Consider the following 19,522-nt stretch of genomic DNA (forward strand, 5'->3'; position numbering starts at 1 on the left):
ATACTCTGATAGTTGTTAATGAAAAACCCTTCATGTAATCTTTAACATGATACTGTAAATCTTTTTAAGACCAAAATAACGTAGAACACAATTAAGGCTTGTGTAGCGTTCTCGATAATATGTTAAATGTTCATCAGCTTTCTTTGTTAAGTATCAGGTCAATGTATATTCATATATTTCATGCATATTTAAAGATCTATGATGCATATCAAATTAGAATGGTTATTTGTTCAGGAGTGAAAAGCACAAATTTTAAACAACGGTTCTGTTTGTCATAGGATTAACATATTGTTTGCTTTGTCAACACAGCAAGAATGTCAGTAAATGGGCCATTATGCAGATGTGGTCATCAGTTGTTGTTGAGATTCTGCTTTTGAATAAAATGACATATTGACAAACAGGCCTCATTTGAGGGAAACTTTGTATTGATCAGTAGGGTAGATACTACAGTATGAGCTATGGATGTTTTTCATCAGAATCAAATTCATGCTTCCAAAAATAAGATGCCATAATGGAAATAGGATTTTGCTGCTTGGTGGTATAATATTTATGCAAGTAGGTTAGTGATATGCCAGCCAGATTGCTTGGCCCACTAAGGCCCTGGTTAATACAAACATGTATCCTCTTACCTCATACCATCAATGGACTCGTGAAGATCCGGGGTAGAATAGGTCTTCAGCAACCCATGCTTGCCGTAAAAGGCAACTATGCTTGTCATGACTTGGTTGATACATGTCATCGTATTCCATTTACGTGGATAGATGCTCATGATATCAATCACTGGATTGTCTGGTCCAGACTTGATTATTTACAGACCGCCATCATATAGCTGAAATATTGCTGAGTTAGGCGTTAAACAACAAACAAACATACCATCAATGGCAAACATAGCTGAGGTGGCTTTTCCACTTGTTTATGTCTACATTCTTCTACATACTGGCTGGGTTCAAGATAAACCCTTGAACCAAGGGTGGCATTGGGCAAGCACGCAAGATGACATAATAGTTAAAAGTTGCCCAATATAAATAAATCAATGATGGGCTGATGCAGGTGAGGTTATATAGAAGTGAGCAGGTAATAGACTGTCAGATGTAAAGCGTAATTCGCTGTTGTGGTGATTATGTCCCCTTCACATACACAGATTTATCTTACGAGTCCTTACGGATCGCCAACTCGTAGTCAATCGCAAGCATCCGTAAATAACTTGCTGGTATCCGTAAATAACTCATCACAACTCGTAACAACTCCCAGACACTCTTCAGGATCCTCGAAAGGAGAGGCAAATTCTTTGACATGTCAAAAATCATATTACGATTGTCCTCGGATTGATTTTTTCGTAAATAACTCGTAACAATCCGTAAGTATCGTAAACCGCTCGCAACAACACGTAACCATCCGTAAACTGCTCACAAGAATCTGTAAATGACTCGTAACAATTATTTTAACGATTTGTTACTATTAGTTTACGATTTGTTTACGGATTACTACGGATTATTACAAGTGCTTACGTGTTGTTTACAACTTTATTCGGGTCTTGTTACGATGGCTTTACGGATTGTTACGAGTTATTACGATCACATTACGTGTAGTTACGAGTACTTTACGAATAGATACGTATACTTTACATATTTTTACGAATTGGGGAAAGGTATAAAAGCTACAGAATCAAACACTTCATTTTCAGTTGTATTAAGAAGTCATAGAAGTTACATCTCTGCATAACTACTCTACAATATCGGTCGAGGAATATCTGGTAGCTGCTTGGCCTCGTCCTCTTCCCTCTGGGCTAGTTGAAGGAGCAATTGTAGAAATTGTTGATATCACTGCAATCTGCTTCTCTCATATGCCATGCTGTCTCTCTGGATGTCAGTTGTCGAATGATGATACATTAATTGAGATTTGCAGGATCTATATATTTTTTGGAAAAAAATTGTAAGGACTTGTAAGTACTCGTAACTAACTCGTAACGATTCGTAACAACACGTAAACAGGTCGTAACTAACACGTAAAAGCTTTGTTGAATAGTAACATTCCGTAATATACTCGTAACAATCCGTAATATACTCGTAACAATCCGTAAAAAGCTCATAAGATGCACGTAAGTTGCTCGTAGTTATCCATGACAACTTGTAACAACTCGCTGAAGTTTGACGTAAATACAGCGTAATAATCTGTAATTAACCGTAAATAGCTCATAATAACTCGTAACAACATTTAAATTGGACGTAAAAATGGCCAAATCGTAAGGATCCCTGAATTTGTGCGATCCGTAAGGACTTGAAAGAAAAATCTGTGTATGAGAAGGGGGCATTATGCCAAACTTCCAACTCAAAGTTGATGTAATAATGTACACCCATAGTAGAAAATGGAAAGCTAATCCGTGTATATATCAGAATGGAGGATTGGGAGACCCAGTAATTCCCTGAGTTTGGTTGCTACGTTGTGTCGGGATACACTGATCATGGGTTAGATTGTCCTAGTTTCACTCATATAATGATCCTTGGTTTGCCAGCTTTCCCATGCTTTGGGGTAAAATTTCAAACTTACATTACTTTGGTCCTTCTTCCAGTATTTGCTACCACCATGATATTAACAACACGTTGGTATATGGGCGTTGCAGACTCACATGACGTTGCTAATGAATAATTTGCATACTCGTATATGCAATGGTTCGATCTCATTAGGAAGTGACAACTTGGAGATGCTGGGTTGCGGTATATACAATTTTACTTTGTACAGGTAGATATACCGTATACATACAAAAGACACTATGTGCCAGGTCAGCACATGGTGGTAGTGGTTGTTGTCTTGGTGCCTCGGAGCACCCAGCCTAACCCTAGCTTGGCTAAGGGTAAGACCTTTCTCTCTCTCTTTCTCCTTGAGACTCTCTCTTTCTCTTTTTCTGATTTTCATCTCTGGACCAAGGCTTATATAGCCAAGGTCACCTGACATTGAGTAAGTCATAAATAAATGTAAACAATAATTCATCAGTGACATACTTACACATCTGGTTCAGGATGGCAGACAGTGGATGTACAATAAAATGGGGATTAACTATTGGGATTATCATCTTATAAATAACGGCAATTGAGTCTTTCAAGGCATAAAGATGTCATGGCTCCAGGGTAATTAGCCTTTGGAATTAAATGTTCTTTCAGACAATGGTTGTCGTAAATCAGTCGCTATGACAATATGACTGAAATACAGTTCGAAGCTGTTTCAATCTCATTGAAATCAGATCTTAGTTCTCGCTATCGCTAAACAAAGATCTGAGGACATCCCATTACAGGTCATGTCAGAACGACCTTTCATCCGACCAATCAAAGTGTCGCTAACCAGATCATGAAAGTGATAGTCGGAATGTGTTTTCTAATCATGCCATTAACATTAACATGGGGTATTCCGAAAGACAGTTACAGCTTGTACCACTGATTCCGTCAAAATTATCGTCTATCTCTCGCTTCTGTGGGATAAACATTTGAATAGAGGAGGCGTTGCACAGCACATGGGAAGCACTGCCATACAATTGCAACCATATATTAGACATCCCGGAATGTTAGTTTGTTCAGTTTTCAAAATTTTAATCGAGAACGTTGTCAACATATTTATCAAGTGTAGTCAGAAATGGAAGTCGCCAGGATGAAAAGAATGCCATCAAGTTTGAGAAAGCTGCTTTCTAATTGGCTGATGTCTACTTCTATTAGTCGTTTCAGTGTTTGGTCAAAGTTCGTGAAGATGTGAGAAATTCTCCTTTGGAGGTCACATCAGGTGCACTTTCTAATAAGCCAATTAAAATCCTTGGTAAAGTGAAGTAGTCACACCAGCATAACTGATTTCTGTATCCTGAAAAAGAAATTTTGTTTTTTTCAAAATTTTGGAAACGAGGTGGTAAAGAAAAGAAGCAAAATCATTTCAGAAAACCTTCATCTCACTCACTCACTCAAGAACCATGAGCATTCTTCATTTATGTTGGACAGTTAAAGTTTGCTCATGGCTCAGCTGAAGTAACCTTCAAGATGCAGAGAGGTTTCCGTATTGGACATCGTAATGAGATGGTGTTGCTACAGAACAGCAACATCTTTATAGGAGATATTCATAAACATGCCTTCAGCCCATGCTGCCTTTGGTTGTGTCTCAGCATGAGACATGCTTATCTGTGATGCTTGGCATGCATAATCAAGTCAGACCAAGTGTATTCAAATTCCTTGTGAAAGTGTGCATGAGCTGGTAGCTCACCCGATATACCATAAATTATCCTCTATTATCCGGGGGATTATATCTCTATGTTATGATGATAATTACCTCTGACTCATTTCCCACCATAGCTTTGTTTTCGAAGTTGTTACGTGTTGATTCTCTTGTTACGTGTCGATTCCCAAATTGAAACAATTAGTTGATCTAGAAATATGTATGTTAAAGAATCTAGTGTGAAACCAACAAACAACCAACAAATGGTATACAATCAACAATGGGATGTGTTGCTGAATTATTTCCCACAGAGAGTGCGCATGCTCCGACTGTCCTACCGTCAGCATAGGGAGTGCGCATGCTCCGACAGTCCTCCTGTCAGCACTTCCGGGTTATGTGTTCACTCAGTCAAGTCGGCCGACTCGCCCCTTTGTTTTCACACAATTAACTAGGTTTACAAATCAATACAAATCACTGCACAGCAATTACAATGGTAGTATGCAGTAGAGTGGTAGTACAATGTTCAATGGCAGTATCAAATACACAATAGGATGGCAGTGGTGGTAACCAAACGTTCAGTGATGATAATATTCACCTATCTGCAACAGTGGTCAAGCTTCTGAGATAGGCCTAGGCTGATCTGGTGTGATAAGTGATCTTCACACGAAGACTGGACTTGATGTAATGTGAGATGAAATGTGAGATGCGACAGGCATGCGCCTGTTCCACTTGAAAATTCTAACTAGCTTACAGCACTTTCCACACACTGATAGACCAGTCCAGTGTCATGGGAACATCACAGAATATTCCACCTGTTTCTGTAATGCTTGACATCCAACCATCCCATTCTGGAAGTTTACAGGTAATTCGAGGATCCAAATATAATAACTTCCTCACCACTCACCTTACATTAAATAGTACTGTAACAACATTTCCTGACAGCTAATCATTGTCAAAATACATTTCAATGAATTTTTATTGAATCTCAATAGAAACAATGTAATACAGTTACAATCATTGTTTAGCAATAAATTACAGTGACGTCACTACCTCCATCCTTTCTCTTATTGAAGTACAGAATTTCCATCACTACTGAGAGTTATTTGATGGACGACTTTTGTTGTGTTGTGCTATTTTAATCAGCTTCAAAATAAGGCCATGGTAGCAAATGTGTTTAGGGTCTTTATCACATGAGAATGGAGATAAACTGTCAATCATGAAATAAATACGAATATCAGTTGTTTGCAACCCGTGAAAGTTCAGGTTAGAATAGTGGTCTTCAGCAACCCATGGTTACCGTAGAGGCGACTATGCTTATCGTAAGTGGCGACTCATGGAATGGGTAGGTCAGGCTCGCTGACTTGGTTGTTGCTAAATTGTCGTCGTATCCCAATTGTGTAGATTGATGCTCATGATGTAAATCTTTGGATTATTTTGTCCAGACTCGTTTATTTACGGACTGCCGAAATATAGCTGGAATATTGTTTAGTGTGGCGTTAAACAGCAAACAAACCAAACCAAGTTGTTTTCATTAATAAAGTTATGCATTATTATGTGGACATGTTGGAGTTTATTCTCACATCAGGTTCAATGCCACATGCTGGAAACAAGGACTATGCATAACAAGCTCCCAAGAAACAAAATGTATTGAGCTTTACATTTAGTGCTTCTCGCCAAATACTGTGTCAAATGTGGTCAGTTGTTTACACAGGTTGATCTAATGTTATAACAGTCACAAAGCGAGTTCTTCTTTATCTACAAGTTGCACATTTCTCAGGCACATGGTGAATATGTCCGGTACAGTAACAGCAGTCGGGGGTGAATATTTAACTCTGCTTATTTAAGTTAACAGTATTGCACCAACTGGTGTAACCACACTGGGAACATTTTACAATCTTCATCCATTGACCTTATCTATCTCATTTGAATATACCTAATTCGGAATTTCCTGCTCTTGCCCAAGAGAGACAGGTTAAGTTTGTGAAGAACCCGTGAAGATCTGTGTTAGAATAGGCCTTCGGCAACCCATGCTTGTCATAAGAGGCGACTTATAAATGGGATCAGATGGTCATACTCGCTGACTTGGTTGATGCATGTCTTTGTATTCCAATTACGTGAAATGATGCTCATGATCTCAGTTACTGGATTGTCAGGTCCACACTCAATTATTTCCAGACTGCAGTCATATAGCTGGAATATTGCTGAGTGGCGTTAAACAACAAACAAACAAACAAACAAAGTTTGTTAAATAGCATGTATTTTTTTTTAATCTAACTACTTTCACCAAATCCAATACAGAATTCTGTGTCTACATTTGGCGTTGTTGTTTGGTGATTGATTATTTTTTAAATTTCAAAGGTATGGCAACTTGCATTAAATAGACACATTTGTGACATGAGGGCAGCACTCACAGAATGGTGATGCATTAATATCATGATTTAAAGCAATACACTGGATAATCAAGGGTTACAAAAAGTAACTGGGATCTTGTTTTTATTCTCAATTATGCTTCAGAGAGGGAATGCTAAGTCTTGTTAAGGCTTTTTTCTTTTGTCATGTTAATCACTTGTATCGTTATATATTACTGACAAATCTTGATTGAATTTTTTTTCAGTACAGTAATAGCATTGTTGATCTTAATTTTAAGAAGGAATATACAGTGGTCCCTCGACTTAATGCTCCTGGATGTACCGCTACTCTCTTTGACTTGGGACAATGGGAGAAACATGTTACTTTTGTTTTAGCTGATCCTCATAATTAAACTGACCATCAATGCTTGTACATGCATTCTTACATGAGTTTAATAAAATCAGTATGACACACATGCAGGTGTAAAAATTTATCCAATGACACCAACAATCTTCAGCAGCTGTGACGTCATTCCGACCTGACGTCACAATAAGATTTGAATGCCGTCATCCATGCCGTCCGGATGACAGAAACAATACACTGGTGTGAGAGAAGTGATATTTCCACTAGTGGACATTCAATTTTTATGAACTCAGTTATTTCTAACCCTATGGGTAATAAAGATATATACATGTCTTTGTCTCCTTAATGATTCTAAGGGTTATACTATTTGATATTCTTGGGTGGTAGAGCGTCCGCCCGGAGAGCGGAAGGTCCAGGGTTCGACCCCGGGCCGCGTCATACAAAAAGACGTTAAAAGATTGTACTTGTTGTTACCCTGTCTGGCGCTCGGCTTTAAGGGGCTAAAACAAGGACTGGTCGGCTCGGAGTCAGTATACTGTGTCTGAGTGGGGTATTCATGTTAAACTGCGGCATGGTATCTCAGTGAGCTAGCACTATAAATCGGCATCAGTCCGGACTAGTACAAGCAGCCACACACACACACACACACGTGCATGCACGTCACTATATAAGTGCAATAATCTTGGACGCGACGTTAAACCCAATTTCACCTCACCTCACCTGATATTCTTGGTGGTGTAGCTGGAATTATTTTTCTAAACTGATCTGTCCCCCTCCCTTAAATGATTTATCCTCAGGTTGTTCAAGAACAAAAATCATTCAGAAGACATGATGGATGTTCTGAAAATAATCAATTATTAGGCACCTCCACTCAAAAAAATATTGTATGTCTTCCCCGAAATTATATTCTATCTCAAACACAAATTCACTCACACATCCTCCCCTACCCCGCTCCCCTGAATATTAGATTCTTTGTCTGTAATACTTCCATGATACAGTGTATCCATGTGTTGCAGGTGAGTGCAAGGACTTCCTGACAGGAACCAACTTCCTAGTGTACTGTAGCCACTTTCTGTCAGCATGGGTAAGTGAGGCTTTTCTGTAGCATTTCTTACCTCCCCTGAACTGTGGTTATCTTGTCCGGGCACCTTGTTATAATGTCCATGAAGCCACAGCTGCCGTAAGCAGGATGCAATATCTGTAGAGCCCTGTGAGACACACAATACCACAAAAGACATATGAGTATGAAATATGAAATATTTGTAAACTGTTTAATAAAAATACATGCTGTTGAGAAGTCACAAACCCCATCTTGTACATTGTGTCAGGGAGATCTTATGCATGCATTGTTTCAGGGAAGTTTTATGTGGGAATTTTCTCAGGGAGAATGTATGCTGGCATTGTTTCAGGGAGATCTTATGCTGGCATTGTTTCAGGGAGACCTTATGCTGGCATTGTTTCAGGGAGACCTTATGCTGGCATTGTTTCAGGGAGGTTGTATGTGGGCATTGTTTCAGGGAGGTCGTATGCAGCATTGCTTAAGGGAGACCTTGTGCTGGCATTGTTTCAGGGAGATTTTATGCTGGCATTGTTTCATGGAGGTTGTATGTGGGCATTGTTTCAGGGAGGTTGTATGCAGCATTGCTTCAGGGAGGTCTTATGCTGGCAGTGTTTCAGGGGGGTTGTATGTGGGAATTGTTTCAGGGAGATTGTATGCTGGCATTGTTTCCGGGAGGTCTTATGTGGGAATTGGTTCAGGGAGATTGTATGCTGGCATTGTTTCAGGGAGATCTTATGTTGGCATTGTTTCAGGGAGGTTGTAAGTGGGCATTGTTTCAGGAGATCTTATGCTGGCATTGTTTCAAGGAGATCTTATGCTGGCATTGTTTCAGGGAGGTCTTATGCTGGCATTGTTTCAGGGAGGTCTTATATGGGCATTGTTTCAGGGTGGTCTTATGTGGGAATTGTTTCAGGGAGATTGTATGCTGGCATTGTTTCAGGGAGATCTTATGCTAGCATTGTTTCAGGGAGATCTTATGCTGGCATTGTTTCAGGGAGGTCTTACGCTGGCATTGTTTGAGGGAGGTCTTATGCTAGCATTGTTTCAGGGAGATCTTATGCTGGCATTGTTTCAAGTAGGTCTTATGTCATGTATGTGGGAATTGTTTCAGGGAGATTGTATCCTGGCATTGTTTCAGGGAGATCTTATGCTGGCATTGTTTCAGGGAGGTCTTATGCAGGCATTGTTTCAGGGAGGCCTTATGTGGGAATTGTTTTCGGAGATTGTATGCTGGCATTGTTTGAGGAGATCTTAGACTGGCATTGTTTCAGGGAGGTTGTATGTGGGCATTGTTTCAGGAGATCTTAGGCTGGCATTGTTTCAGGGAGGTCTTATGTGAGAATTGTTTTTGGGAGATTGCATGCTGGCATTGTTTCAGGGAGATTGTATGCTAGCATTGTTTCAGGGAGAATGTATGTAGACATTGTTTCAGGAGATCTTATGTTGGCATTGTTTCAGGGAGGTCTTATGCTGGCATTGTTTCAGGGAGGTCTTATGTGGGAATTGTTTCAGGGAGGTTGTATGTGGGCATTGTTTCAGGGAGGTCGTATGCAGCATTGCTTAAGGGAGACCTTGTGCTGGCATTGTTTCAGGGAGATTTTATGCTGGCATTGTTTCATGGAGGTTGTATGTGGGCATTGTTTCAGGGAGGTTGTATGCAGCATTGCTTCAGGGAGGTCTTATGCTGGCAGTGTTTCAGGGAGGTTGTATGTGGGAATTGTTTCAGGGAGATCTTATGCTAGCATTGTTTCAGGGAGATCTTATGCTGGCATTGTTTCAGGGAGGTCTTACGCTGGCATTGTTTGAGGGAGGTCTTATGCTAGCATTGTTTCAGGGAGATCTTATGCTGGCATTGTTTCAAGTAGGTCTTATGTCATGTATGTGGGAATTGTTTCAGGGAGATTGTATCCTGGCATTGTTTCAGGGAGATCTTATGCTGGCATTGTTTCAGGGAGGTCTTATGCAGGCATTGTTTCAGGGAGGCCTTATGTGGGAATTGTTTTCTGAGATTGTATGCTGGCATTGTTTGAGGAGATCTTAAGCTGGCATTGTTTCAGGGAGGTTGTATGTGGGCATTGTTTCAGGAGATCTTAGGCTGGCATTGTTTCAGGGAGGTCTTATGTGAGAATTGTTTTTGGGAGATTGCATGCTGGCATTGTTTCAGGGAGATTGTATGCTAGCATTGTTTCAGGGAGAATGTATGTAGACATTGTTTCAGGAGATCTTATGTTGGCATTGTTTCAGGGAGGTCTTATGCTGGCATTGTTTCAGGGAGGTCGTATGCAGCATTGTTTCAGGGAGATTGTATGCTGGCATTGTTTCAGGGAGGATGTATGTAGGCATTGTTTCAGGGAGGTCGTATGCAGCATTGTTTCAGGAGATCTTATGCTGGCATTGTTTCAGGGAGGTCTTATGTGGGATATGTTACAGGGAGATTGTATGTTGGCATTGTTTTAGGGAGGTCGTATGCAGCATTGTTTCAGGAGATCTAATGCTGGCATTGTTTCAGGGAGGTCTTATGTGGAAATTGTTTCAGGGCGATTGTATGCTGGCATTGTTTCAGGGAGTTTGTATGTGGGCATTGTTTCAGGGAGGTCGTATGCAGCATTGTTTCAGGGAGATCTTATGCTGGCTTTGTTTTAGGGAGGATGTATGTAGGCATTGTTTCAGGGAGGTCGTATGCAGAATTGTTTCAGGAGATCTTATGCTGGCATTGTTTCAGGGAGGTCTTATGTGGGAATTGTTTCAGGGATATTGTATGGTGGCATTGTTTCAGGGAGATCGTATGTGGGCCTTTGGTGTTGGCCTGTTCCTTATCAAGATTTCACCAGATTCCCTTCAGCTGACCGCATCCTATGGGCTTGCTTCAGGGCTCTCCATTCTCCTTCTGGGAGCCCTGATCGGAGACTGGGTGGACAACACACCACGACTCAAAGGTGAGGTTCACACTAGGTAGATAACACACCATGACTCAAAGGTGAGGTTCACACTAGGTAGACAACACACCATGACTCAAAGGTGAGGTTCACACTAGGTAGGCAACACACACAGAATCAAAGGTGAGGGTCACACTACGTAGACAACACACACAGAATCAAAGGTGAGGTTCGCACTAGGTAGACAACACACCACGACTCAAAGGTGAGGTTCACACTAGGTAGATAACACACCATGACTCAAAGGTGAGGTTCACACTAGGTAGACAACACACCATGACTCAAAGGTGAGGTTCACACTAGGTAGGCAACACACACAGAATCAAAGGTGAGGGTCACACTACGTAGACAACACACACAGAATCAAAGGTGAGGTTCGCACTAGGTAGACAACACACCATGACTCAAAGGTGAGGTTCACACTAGGTAGGCAACACACACAGAATCAAAGGTGAGGTTCACACTAGGTAGGCAACACACAGAATCAAAGGTGAGGTTCACACTAGGTAGACAACACACCACTACTCAAAGGTTGCAGAAGCAATTCATTTGAAGAAGCCCTCGCTCTTTTCAACTGCCCTCCTTCGTCGGGCAGTTAATTGAAGACCTCAGGCTTCTGCAAATGATAATGCCCTGAAAAATAGCGTTACCCTTTTAATATGAAATTGATTTGTAATGCGCTATGGTCCATCAGTCAAAGCATGCATCAGCGATAACACCATCATTACCCAGGTTTATAGATCAGTGTGCACTGGATTTTCTTTCTCTATTCCCTAGGGAGTGCCATACCCCAACTGCATGTGAGGCACTAGAAGGTTACCATTCATGATCATGTTTTATCCTACCAGGTGCACTTTCACTGCTGGGTGAACTTCATACATGTCGGTAGGGTAGCCTGGTAGTTAAAATGTTAGCTTATCATGCCGTTTCATTCTCGATATGGGTACAGTGTGTGAAGCACATTTCTGGTGTCCACTGCCGTGATATTGCTGAAATATTGCTAAAAGAAGCGTGAGCTATACTCCCTCATACATACTTCATCTGAAGAACCAGTCACCAGCTGACACTGCAGCTCTATTCCTCATGGCGAATCGGTCCTCAGCAGCCTATGCTTGTTGTAAGAGGCCACTGAGTGGATCAGGTAGTAGAGGCTGGTTACTTAGATGATCGCGTATCATCGTACCCTGATGGCATGGATCATTGTTAACAATATAAATCACTGGATTGTCTGGCCCAGACTTGATTACTGTATATCTTGAAAGTAAAGTGAGCGTGAATTAAATGCGAAAACTGCGAGTGGTCTTTACTCGCATTATTAAACATCCGATTTATATAAAAATAAGACATATTGGATAGCAGAAATACCAACTCAGACATACGCTGAAAACAAACAACTATGTATTCCACATCACTGTTTATTGAGCAGCACTTGTGACAAGTATATAAACAATATCATTCAAACACTAATTACATCCTGTGAATTGTCACTGCTTGCATCAACGGCCCACACAAGCCAGCGCATGTATTGTTTTACCGCTAATACGTGGTGCTACTTGACGTGTGATTGGATTAATGTAAGGTTGGATTTAGGTGAGAATTCTCCTGTAAACCTGACAGAGGATGTAAACCTGACAGAGGACGTTTTCTTTAGATATAAATCCACTAATGCTTGAGAGGAGGGGGTGTACTTTTGGCTAGGGACCAATGGTCAAATTCTTTTGGAGACGCATTAATTTCACGATTTACAGTATTTACAGGCCACCATAATGTAGCTGGAATATGACTGTGAGATCATATTCAAGAATTACATTTTTGCAGCATGCCTGTTGTTAATGTCTGCATCCTACACATTTAGCTGAAGTACTGTTTAAAGCTGCATTAAATCAATCGCTCGCTCACTGTCTGTCTGTTGCAGCTGCACAGCTGTCCCTGGTGCTGCAGAATCTGTGTGTGGCTCTGTGTGCGGGGGTTGTGTACGTCAACCTCACCTACCAAGAGGACATCGAGTCCATGTGGGACGGGTGGCTGCAGAGACTGGCATCAGCGGTCATCATCATCCTGGCCATCTTAGCCAATGTGTTCAGCCTGGCACGCGTCATCGCCGTGGAGAAGGACTGGATTGTTGAAATCTGTGGCAAGGACAAAGACATGCTGGCAAGTAAGTGGTCAGACTAGTATATACTCAAAGGAAAATGCTTCACTGGTATTGGTGTTCAATGTGGTGAATTATGTCCCTTAGCTGTATCAGGAACAGGATCCGCTGCTCTTGAGTTTGAATTCATGATTTGACACAGTTCTGATCCTTTTTCGCGGAGGCAACAATCTCATTATAATGAGATCTTTACTTTGATTTGAGGACACCTCCATTGGCGGTGCCAATTCAAGGCAACCCCCCAAACCCCATCCCGTCCCCCAACCCCCACCAGAGTATCAAATGGTTATCCCCTAAGGATCCCCTAATATATACAATAGGCATGATAGTGCTAATACCCGTGATCTTTTGATCCTTATTCTTTCACTTTGATAGGTTATGTCCAAAATGGTGTATTAATACATATTCTTTTCTTCATTCCCAGGGATGACATCTACATTGAGAAGAATTGACCTTGCAACAAAGATTTTGGCTCCAATTGCAACCGGTCAGATAATGTATTTCACGGAGATGAGGATTGGCGCTGTGTTCATCGGTGGCTGGAACGTGGTGACAGTGTTCCTGGAGTACTACCTTATATGGAAGGTCTACAACACAGTGCCAGCTCTAAGCAAGAAGAAATACTGGACGAAAAATGACAGTAAGTTAGTCAATATTTAGCATGTTTAGGAAACATACTTAATGTAAATGCAGATGCTTTAGATTTTGTCTGAATTTGAAATCCATGGGAATATAGAGGTTATCACGCTTGTGTGTTTGACTTTGGGGATGGTGAATATGCTGTATTAGGAATAAACATTGTAATTTAGCACCCTTTGCGGGCTAAATACGTAGTGTTTGTTCCTAATACAGCCATAATTTTGTTACATCCCTCTGGACTTGCTATGTAAATTTATTAACATCCATTCTCGAAAACCATACTTCATCAGATAAAAATATCATTTCATGTGAGTCTGCACCGTAGTATACAGGTGTTTGTGAAAAATAGAGGTAACTCAATTTTGTGTTTGTTTCCTTTCCAGGAGCAAAAGCAGAATCCCCAGAAGAAGAAATTGCTGTTGCGAATGAGGCAAACCCTGATCTGCCTATAGATGACATTGATGGTCAAACACAGAGTAGGGGAGACAACTCTAATTTGGAAATACCAGATGCAGCTGATGAGGACCAACAAACAATATCGTCTGAAAAAATTGAAACTGCTGAAAGTTCAAAAGAAACGGAAGATGTTCCTGAGGAAGATAAAGAGGAACATTTGTCCTGCTGTGGGAGTATTCTAAAGAAAATGTTTTCAAGTTTCGTAATTCTCTACAAAGGTTGGCGGACATACCTGACGTATGATGTGGCCAATGCTGGACTTGGATTGGCCTGCCTCTACATGACTGTGCTAGGCTTCGATAATATCACCACAGGTGGGTCAGTCTTACCTGATTTGTTTGTTTGTTGATTAATGCCACACACAGCAATATTCGAGCTATATGATGGAGGTCTGTAATTAATCGAGTCTGGATCAGACAATCCAGTGACGGACATCATGAGCATCGATCCATGCATTTGGGATACAATGACATGCATCAACCAAGTCAGTGAGCCTGACCACCCAATCCCGTATGATTGAGGGTTTGAATCCCAGTTTGCCCCGATTATGTTTCTAGGTTTGTCAGCACGATACCTGTGCTCGTGGCTTTCACCAAAGTGGTAAACGTCTGAGACCTGCATCACTTCGGGCTTTCCTCCCACATTAAGCTGGCATGCCGTGATATAACTAGGTCACCGTTAAATGCGGCGTTAAACCCAACAGACTCACTGACTCACTCACCCAACTTACAGGCTCTGTATGTGGTTGTCATGTGACAGGAAGTCAGAGCCACGTGGAGTCTTCTGGTTTGTAGTGGTAATGAAAAAACTCATCTTTGTTTTTCTCACATATTTATGAATTATTGAGGTCAATTCAGGCAAGAATTTTGATTTGATGATTCTATCATCCCTAAGAAAATAAAAAGTGAAGAAATGAAAACCGGAAATGAAGTTTTTTATTTCTAACATTCACCAAATGATTTATGTGTTTACCAAGCACAAGTTGTGCATACAAAGGTTAATTAATGAGACAAGCTTCACTAACACTGTACATCTGGCAACATGTTTTGAGAACTTTCATCGAAAAAAACAGAGAACAATCTTTCCAACCAGCTGGCAGGAATCTCCGCATAAAAATCTCGAAACAAAGAAATAAGAAAAGGCTAATCCTCCCTTCCGACACTTGTGGGGATTCCAGGCTAGAATAGTACAATGTGGATACAGACATTTTGAAAACTGGGGCTGAACAGATCTTGAAAAAAGCAGGGGTGCACTTAAAATGAAAACAATGCTAGATGAATGCAAATAATGCATTCAGGAAATTCTTGTTATTTTTGTTGAAAATATCAACAAATGATTCAGTTATGCTTTTTATACGTTAATGAAAGATTATACAAGTATTATACTTCAACACAGGGGGGCTGCACCCCAGGAACCCCTGTCTGGATCTGCTCATGCCAGTACTCATGCTTGTTGTCAGCTTCAACTGATGATCTACTTGTCACAATCTGTGACCTGGGTGATTGTGTGTCATGGTGCCCTGACTGTGTGGGTTGTTGCCAATGCTGTCAACCACTGGATAGTCTGGGCCATTTATGGGGCCCGGGGTGGCCCAGTTGTCTGAGGCCCCAGCACTTTGCTGTGCAGAGTTGCTTCCCATAGGTGTACCAGAATCCTATTAACATGGATTTTGATCCCTTGTTCTTCCTCATTCTGATTCTTAGTTTGCCAGCACCGTACCCATGTTTTTAGGTTTCACTGAAGCGGTGAATAGAAAGTCTTGCATCACTTGGGGCTTGCTTCCTTCCTACAGTAAGCAGACAAGCCTTGACATAACATTCAAATGTTGTCAGGACATACTATATTCGATGTAATAGGGAGCTCTTAGTAGAATATTATTTTGGTGAAAAAAAGTTGAAAGATCGTAAATTGTTTATTGTTTAAATGGTTTATGCTGACAGCCTGAAATGTTTACCTTACGACATATATATTTTCCAGAATTCAATTGCCCATAATTAAGGGTGCATATAACACACGAGTGCGTATTATACACGAATAAATAAGTCTTGTGTACATTAATCAATCGGAAAGGGTGCTGATTGTTCACTAGCCAATATAAGCAAATATCGCTGTGGGCACTTATTAGAGCGGGGTGTTTATTACGTCGAATACGGTAGTTTGCTGACTGTGCATTCATTCACTCACTTTTTATTGCAGGCTACGCCTACTCTCAAGGAATATCCGAGTCCATCCTAGGAGGCTTCATGGGAGGTGCAGCTCTAATAGGCATTATAGGCACACTGGCCTACCCGGCACTCCGGCGATGTGTCGGACTGGAGAGGACCGGACTGTTTGCCCTCTCCGCGCAGATCACTTGCCTGATGATGTGTGTCCTGTCAGTGTGGCTGCCAGGGAGCCCCTTCAACCCTTATTACTTCTTCGAGGACCATTCCCCCAGCAATGAGACCACCTGCCCTACAGCAGCGTCTCTCAACTCCTCGTACACCACAGCGTCTCCACTTGTTGTCTCTTTCAACTCCTCGTACACCACAGCCACTGTGGCAGGAGTGAAGAATCCTGGGGTGGCTGCTGTGGCCATGGTTGTCAACAACACGACACCTGCTGTTCCGGGCTGTGAGGGGCCGACTGGTCCGGAGTCCTATATCTCCATTGCCTTACTGATGGCTGGCATCATCACTGCTCGGTTTGGTAAGTTTAATAATTTCCTGTTTATGATGGCTCAAAATTACCACAAATCCTTTGCTCACACATTTTCAGCAACACCTTGTATTAGAATAGAAAATAGTATTGTAAGTCTACATGAAAAGGAATGGTGCAAATTACGTTATTGAAGGTGGTTTGCATTTCATGCCAGGAACCTTTTTAAATCATTACATTTGTGCAAATTGATTTTAATAATCATATCTCCTATATCTTAATTTGGCCGATACTCTCTTAACTCGCGATGTTTTCTTTTTTAGGTAAATAAACGACAAAAAGTTTTGATATTTTGCATGCTGAGCATTTATGAGTACCATACATAATTTTAATGCCTACTTGGAAAATAGTAAGTGCAAGTTTTTTGGGTGTCCCTATGCTATTCGCCTGTCGAATGGGTTCGACAGTAGCAACACGGCTCGTGATACACTCTTGTTGAATGGGTTAGACAGTAGCATTGAAAGCATTAAGACAAACTCCCCTGTGGGTATTCCAGGATGGAAAAGGTCCCCAGTAGCAGAGGTGTTCATAAGAGACAATGAATAAGGAGTGAGAGATCACAATGGATATCATAATTGTGTTGTTAGTGAGTTTACATGGTTTTATGCCACTTTTAGCAATATTCCAGCAATACATGTATCACAATGGGAGACACCGATCCTTGTGTCACTTTCGCAGACTGACGTGACACAACATTCACTCATTCACAAACAGATCTCCTCGCTACAACTGCCGTAAACATGGTCAACGTAGATAAGGTTTGGGAGTTAGTGACAGTTGTGGAGACATGGCTGGTCTCATTGGCCCAGATTCTCTGTACGGAGTTGCATTCCCTAGTCATATCATGATCCATTGTTAGTTGGTTGAAATCCCAGATTCTCTGTACGGAGTTGCATTCCCTAGTCATATCATGATCCATTGTTAGTTGGTTGAAATCCCAGATTCGTCACATTGTCCTGCTCTTTTGATCGTTTAACCCAAGTTGTAGGCATCTTTGCAATGTTCTACCTAATTCACTCTTTAATGATATTATGCTTTGTGGAAATAATCGTGAACATTCCGTGAACAATGTTTTACCAAGTAAATCCTTTCAATCCTGACTTAATAAACACCTCCCAGTATGACTCAAGGTCTGACTTTCAACCACCTCCATGGATTAGTGGTAGAGTGATCGCCCTGGCCATGTCAGACCAAAAGGCGTTAAAAGATAGCTCTTGTTGTTATATTGCCTGGTGCTCAGCATTGTGGGGCTAAAACAAGGACTGGTCGGCTCGGAGTCTGTATATTGTGTCTGAGAGGGGTATTCATTTTAAACTGCAGCATGGTACCTCAGTGGGCTAGCACTGTAAAATTAGCATTAGTCCGGACTAGTACAAGCAGCCACACACACACATGCATGCACTTAGCAACAATCTTGAACAAGCTGTTAAACCTCATTTCACCTCACCTCACCTCACCTCACCTCACCTCACAAAGTCTGACTTTCATCAGACTTCTGTGTATTTTATTCAGTCTTTCTGGCTCAATAGTCTCATGAAGATATCAGCTTCAACTCTTTGTTTCAGGGTTGTGGGTGGCAGATCTCACTATTACACAGCTGTTCTTGGAACGGGTGAAGGAACATGAACGCGGGAAAGTGAATGGCGTTCAGAACTCAATCAACAAGCTCATGGATGTGCTCAAGTTCATTCTTGTAGTTGCTCTTCCACAACCGCCTGTGTTTGGTTTCTTGGTGATTGTTTCATTTGCTTTCATATGTCTAGGCTTTGGGCTTTATGCATCTTATTCCAGACGCTCACGGGGCCATCTTCTACCATTCCACAAGCACTGCCTCACAACAGAAGAGGCCAACAATGCAGTCGCAGCTTAAACTTGGCCTTGCATGTACACTGGTGCACAATGGGATCGTAGCATTATGACTATCCACATATGTGTTAGTCTGGGAATCAGCACCTGCTCAAACCTATTGCTTGTTTTAAGATAAAATGCTGATCCATTCTATTTGACCTTATTTGACCAGAGCATTGTAGGTCAAGGTCAAGGTCAAATAGAGTCAATTGTTCGGGATTTTAGGTCCATGTCAAGATGCCATGGCATAGGTCATACAAGATTAAAACATTGAATTTAAGGAGCAATTATAATGTTTTCTGTCTGTGTGAAAGCTTATGGAAATAAGAAACTGGTACCATTTACAGAGTGAGATGAAATGGGCATGAATGGTGTATTCATGATTATTATACTATATAGTGATGTGCATGCATGCTTGTACGAGTCCGGACTTGTGCTGGTTTTACAGTGCTGACCGCCTCCGTGGTCTAGGGGGGCACGGGTGGCCCAGTCGTCTAAGGCGCCGCGATTCGCTGTGCAGAGTTGCATCCCTTGGGCACGCCAGAAACCTATGATTGTGGGTTCGAATTCTGGTTCGCCCCGATTATGTTTCTAGGTTTGTCAGCACCATACCCGTGCTCATGGGTTTCACCGAAGTGGTAAACGTCGAAGACCTGCATCACTTCGGGCTTTCCTCCCACATTAAGCTGACACGCCGCGATATAACTGGAATACTGTTAAAAGCGGCGTTAAACCAAACTCACTCACTCACTCACTCACTCCGTGGTCTAGTGGTAGAGCGTCTGCCCAGAGAGCGGAAGGTCCGGGGTTTGATCCCCGGTCGCGTCATACCAA

At 41.5% G+C, this 19,522-nt stretch overlaps 1 protein-coding gene across 2 annotated transcripts in view; it reads left to right on the plus strand.

Annotated features, from left to right (window-relative positions):
- Positions 1 to 19,241, plus strand: part of LOC124110720 (solute carrier family 40 member 1-like) — a 29,376-nt gene extending 10,135 nt beyond the window's left edge. For both annotated transcript variants that reach the window (XM_046470083.2, XM_046470082.2), the window contains exons 2-8: positions 7,917 to 7,984; positions 10,737 to 10,896; positions 12,812 to 13,054; positions 13,473 to 13,688; positions 14,071 to 14,457; positions 16,340 to 16,831; positions 18,406 to 19,241. In XM_046470083.2, the coding sequence (XP_046326039.2) occupies positions 7,917 to 7,984; positions 10,737 to 10,896; positions 12,812 to 13,054; positions 13,473 to 13,688; positions 14,071 to 14,457; positions 16,340 to 16,831; positions 18,406 to 18,710 (1,871 nt within the window). In that variant the 3' untranslated portion in view covers positions 18,711 to 19,241. The remainder of the gene's footprint in view (positions 1 to 7,916; positions 7,985 to 10,736; positions 10,897 to 12,811; positions 13,055 to 13,472; positions 13,689 to 14,070; positions 14,458 to 16,339; positions 16,832 to 18,405) is intronic.
- Positions 19,242 to 19,522: the final 281 nt, after the last annotated feature.

This window comes from Haliotis rufescens, unplaced genomic scaffold (genome assembly GCF_023055435.1).
Source record: "Haliotis rufescens isolate VD_foot unplaced genomic scaffold, xgHalRufe1.0.p SCAF_10, whole genome shotgun sequence".
NCBI lineage: Eukaryota > Metazoa > Mollusca > Gastropoda > Lepetellida > Haliotidae > Haliotis > Haliotis rufescens.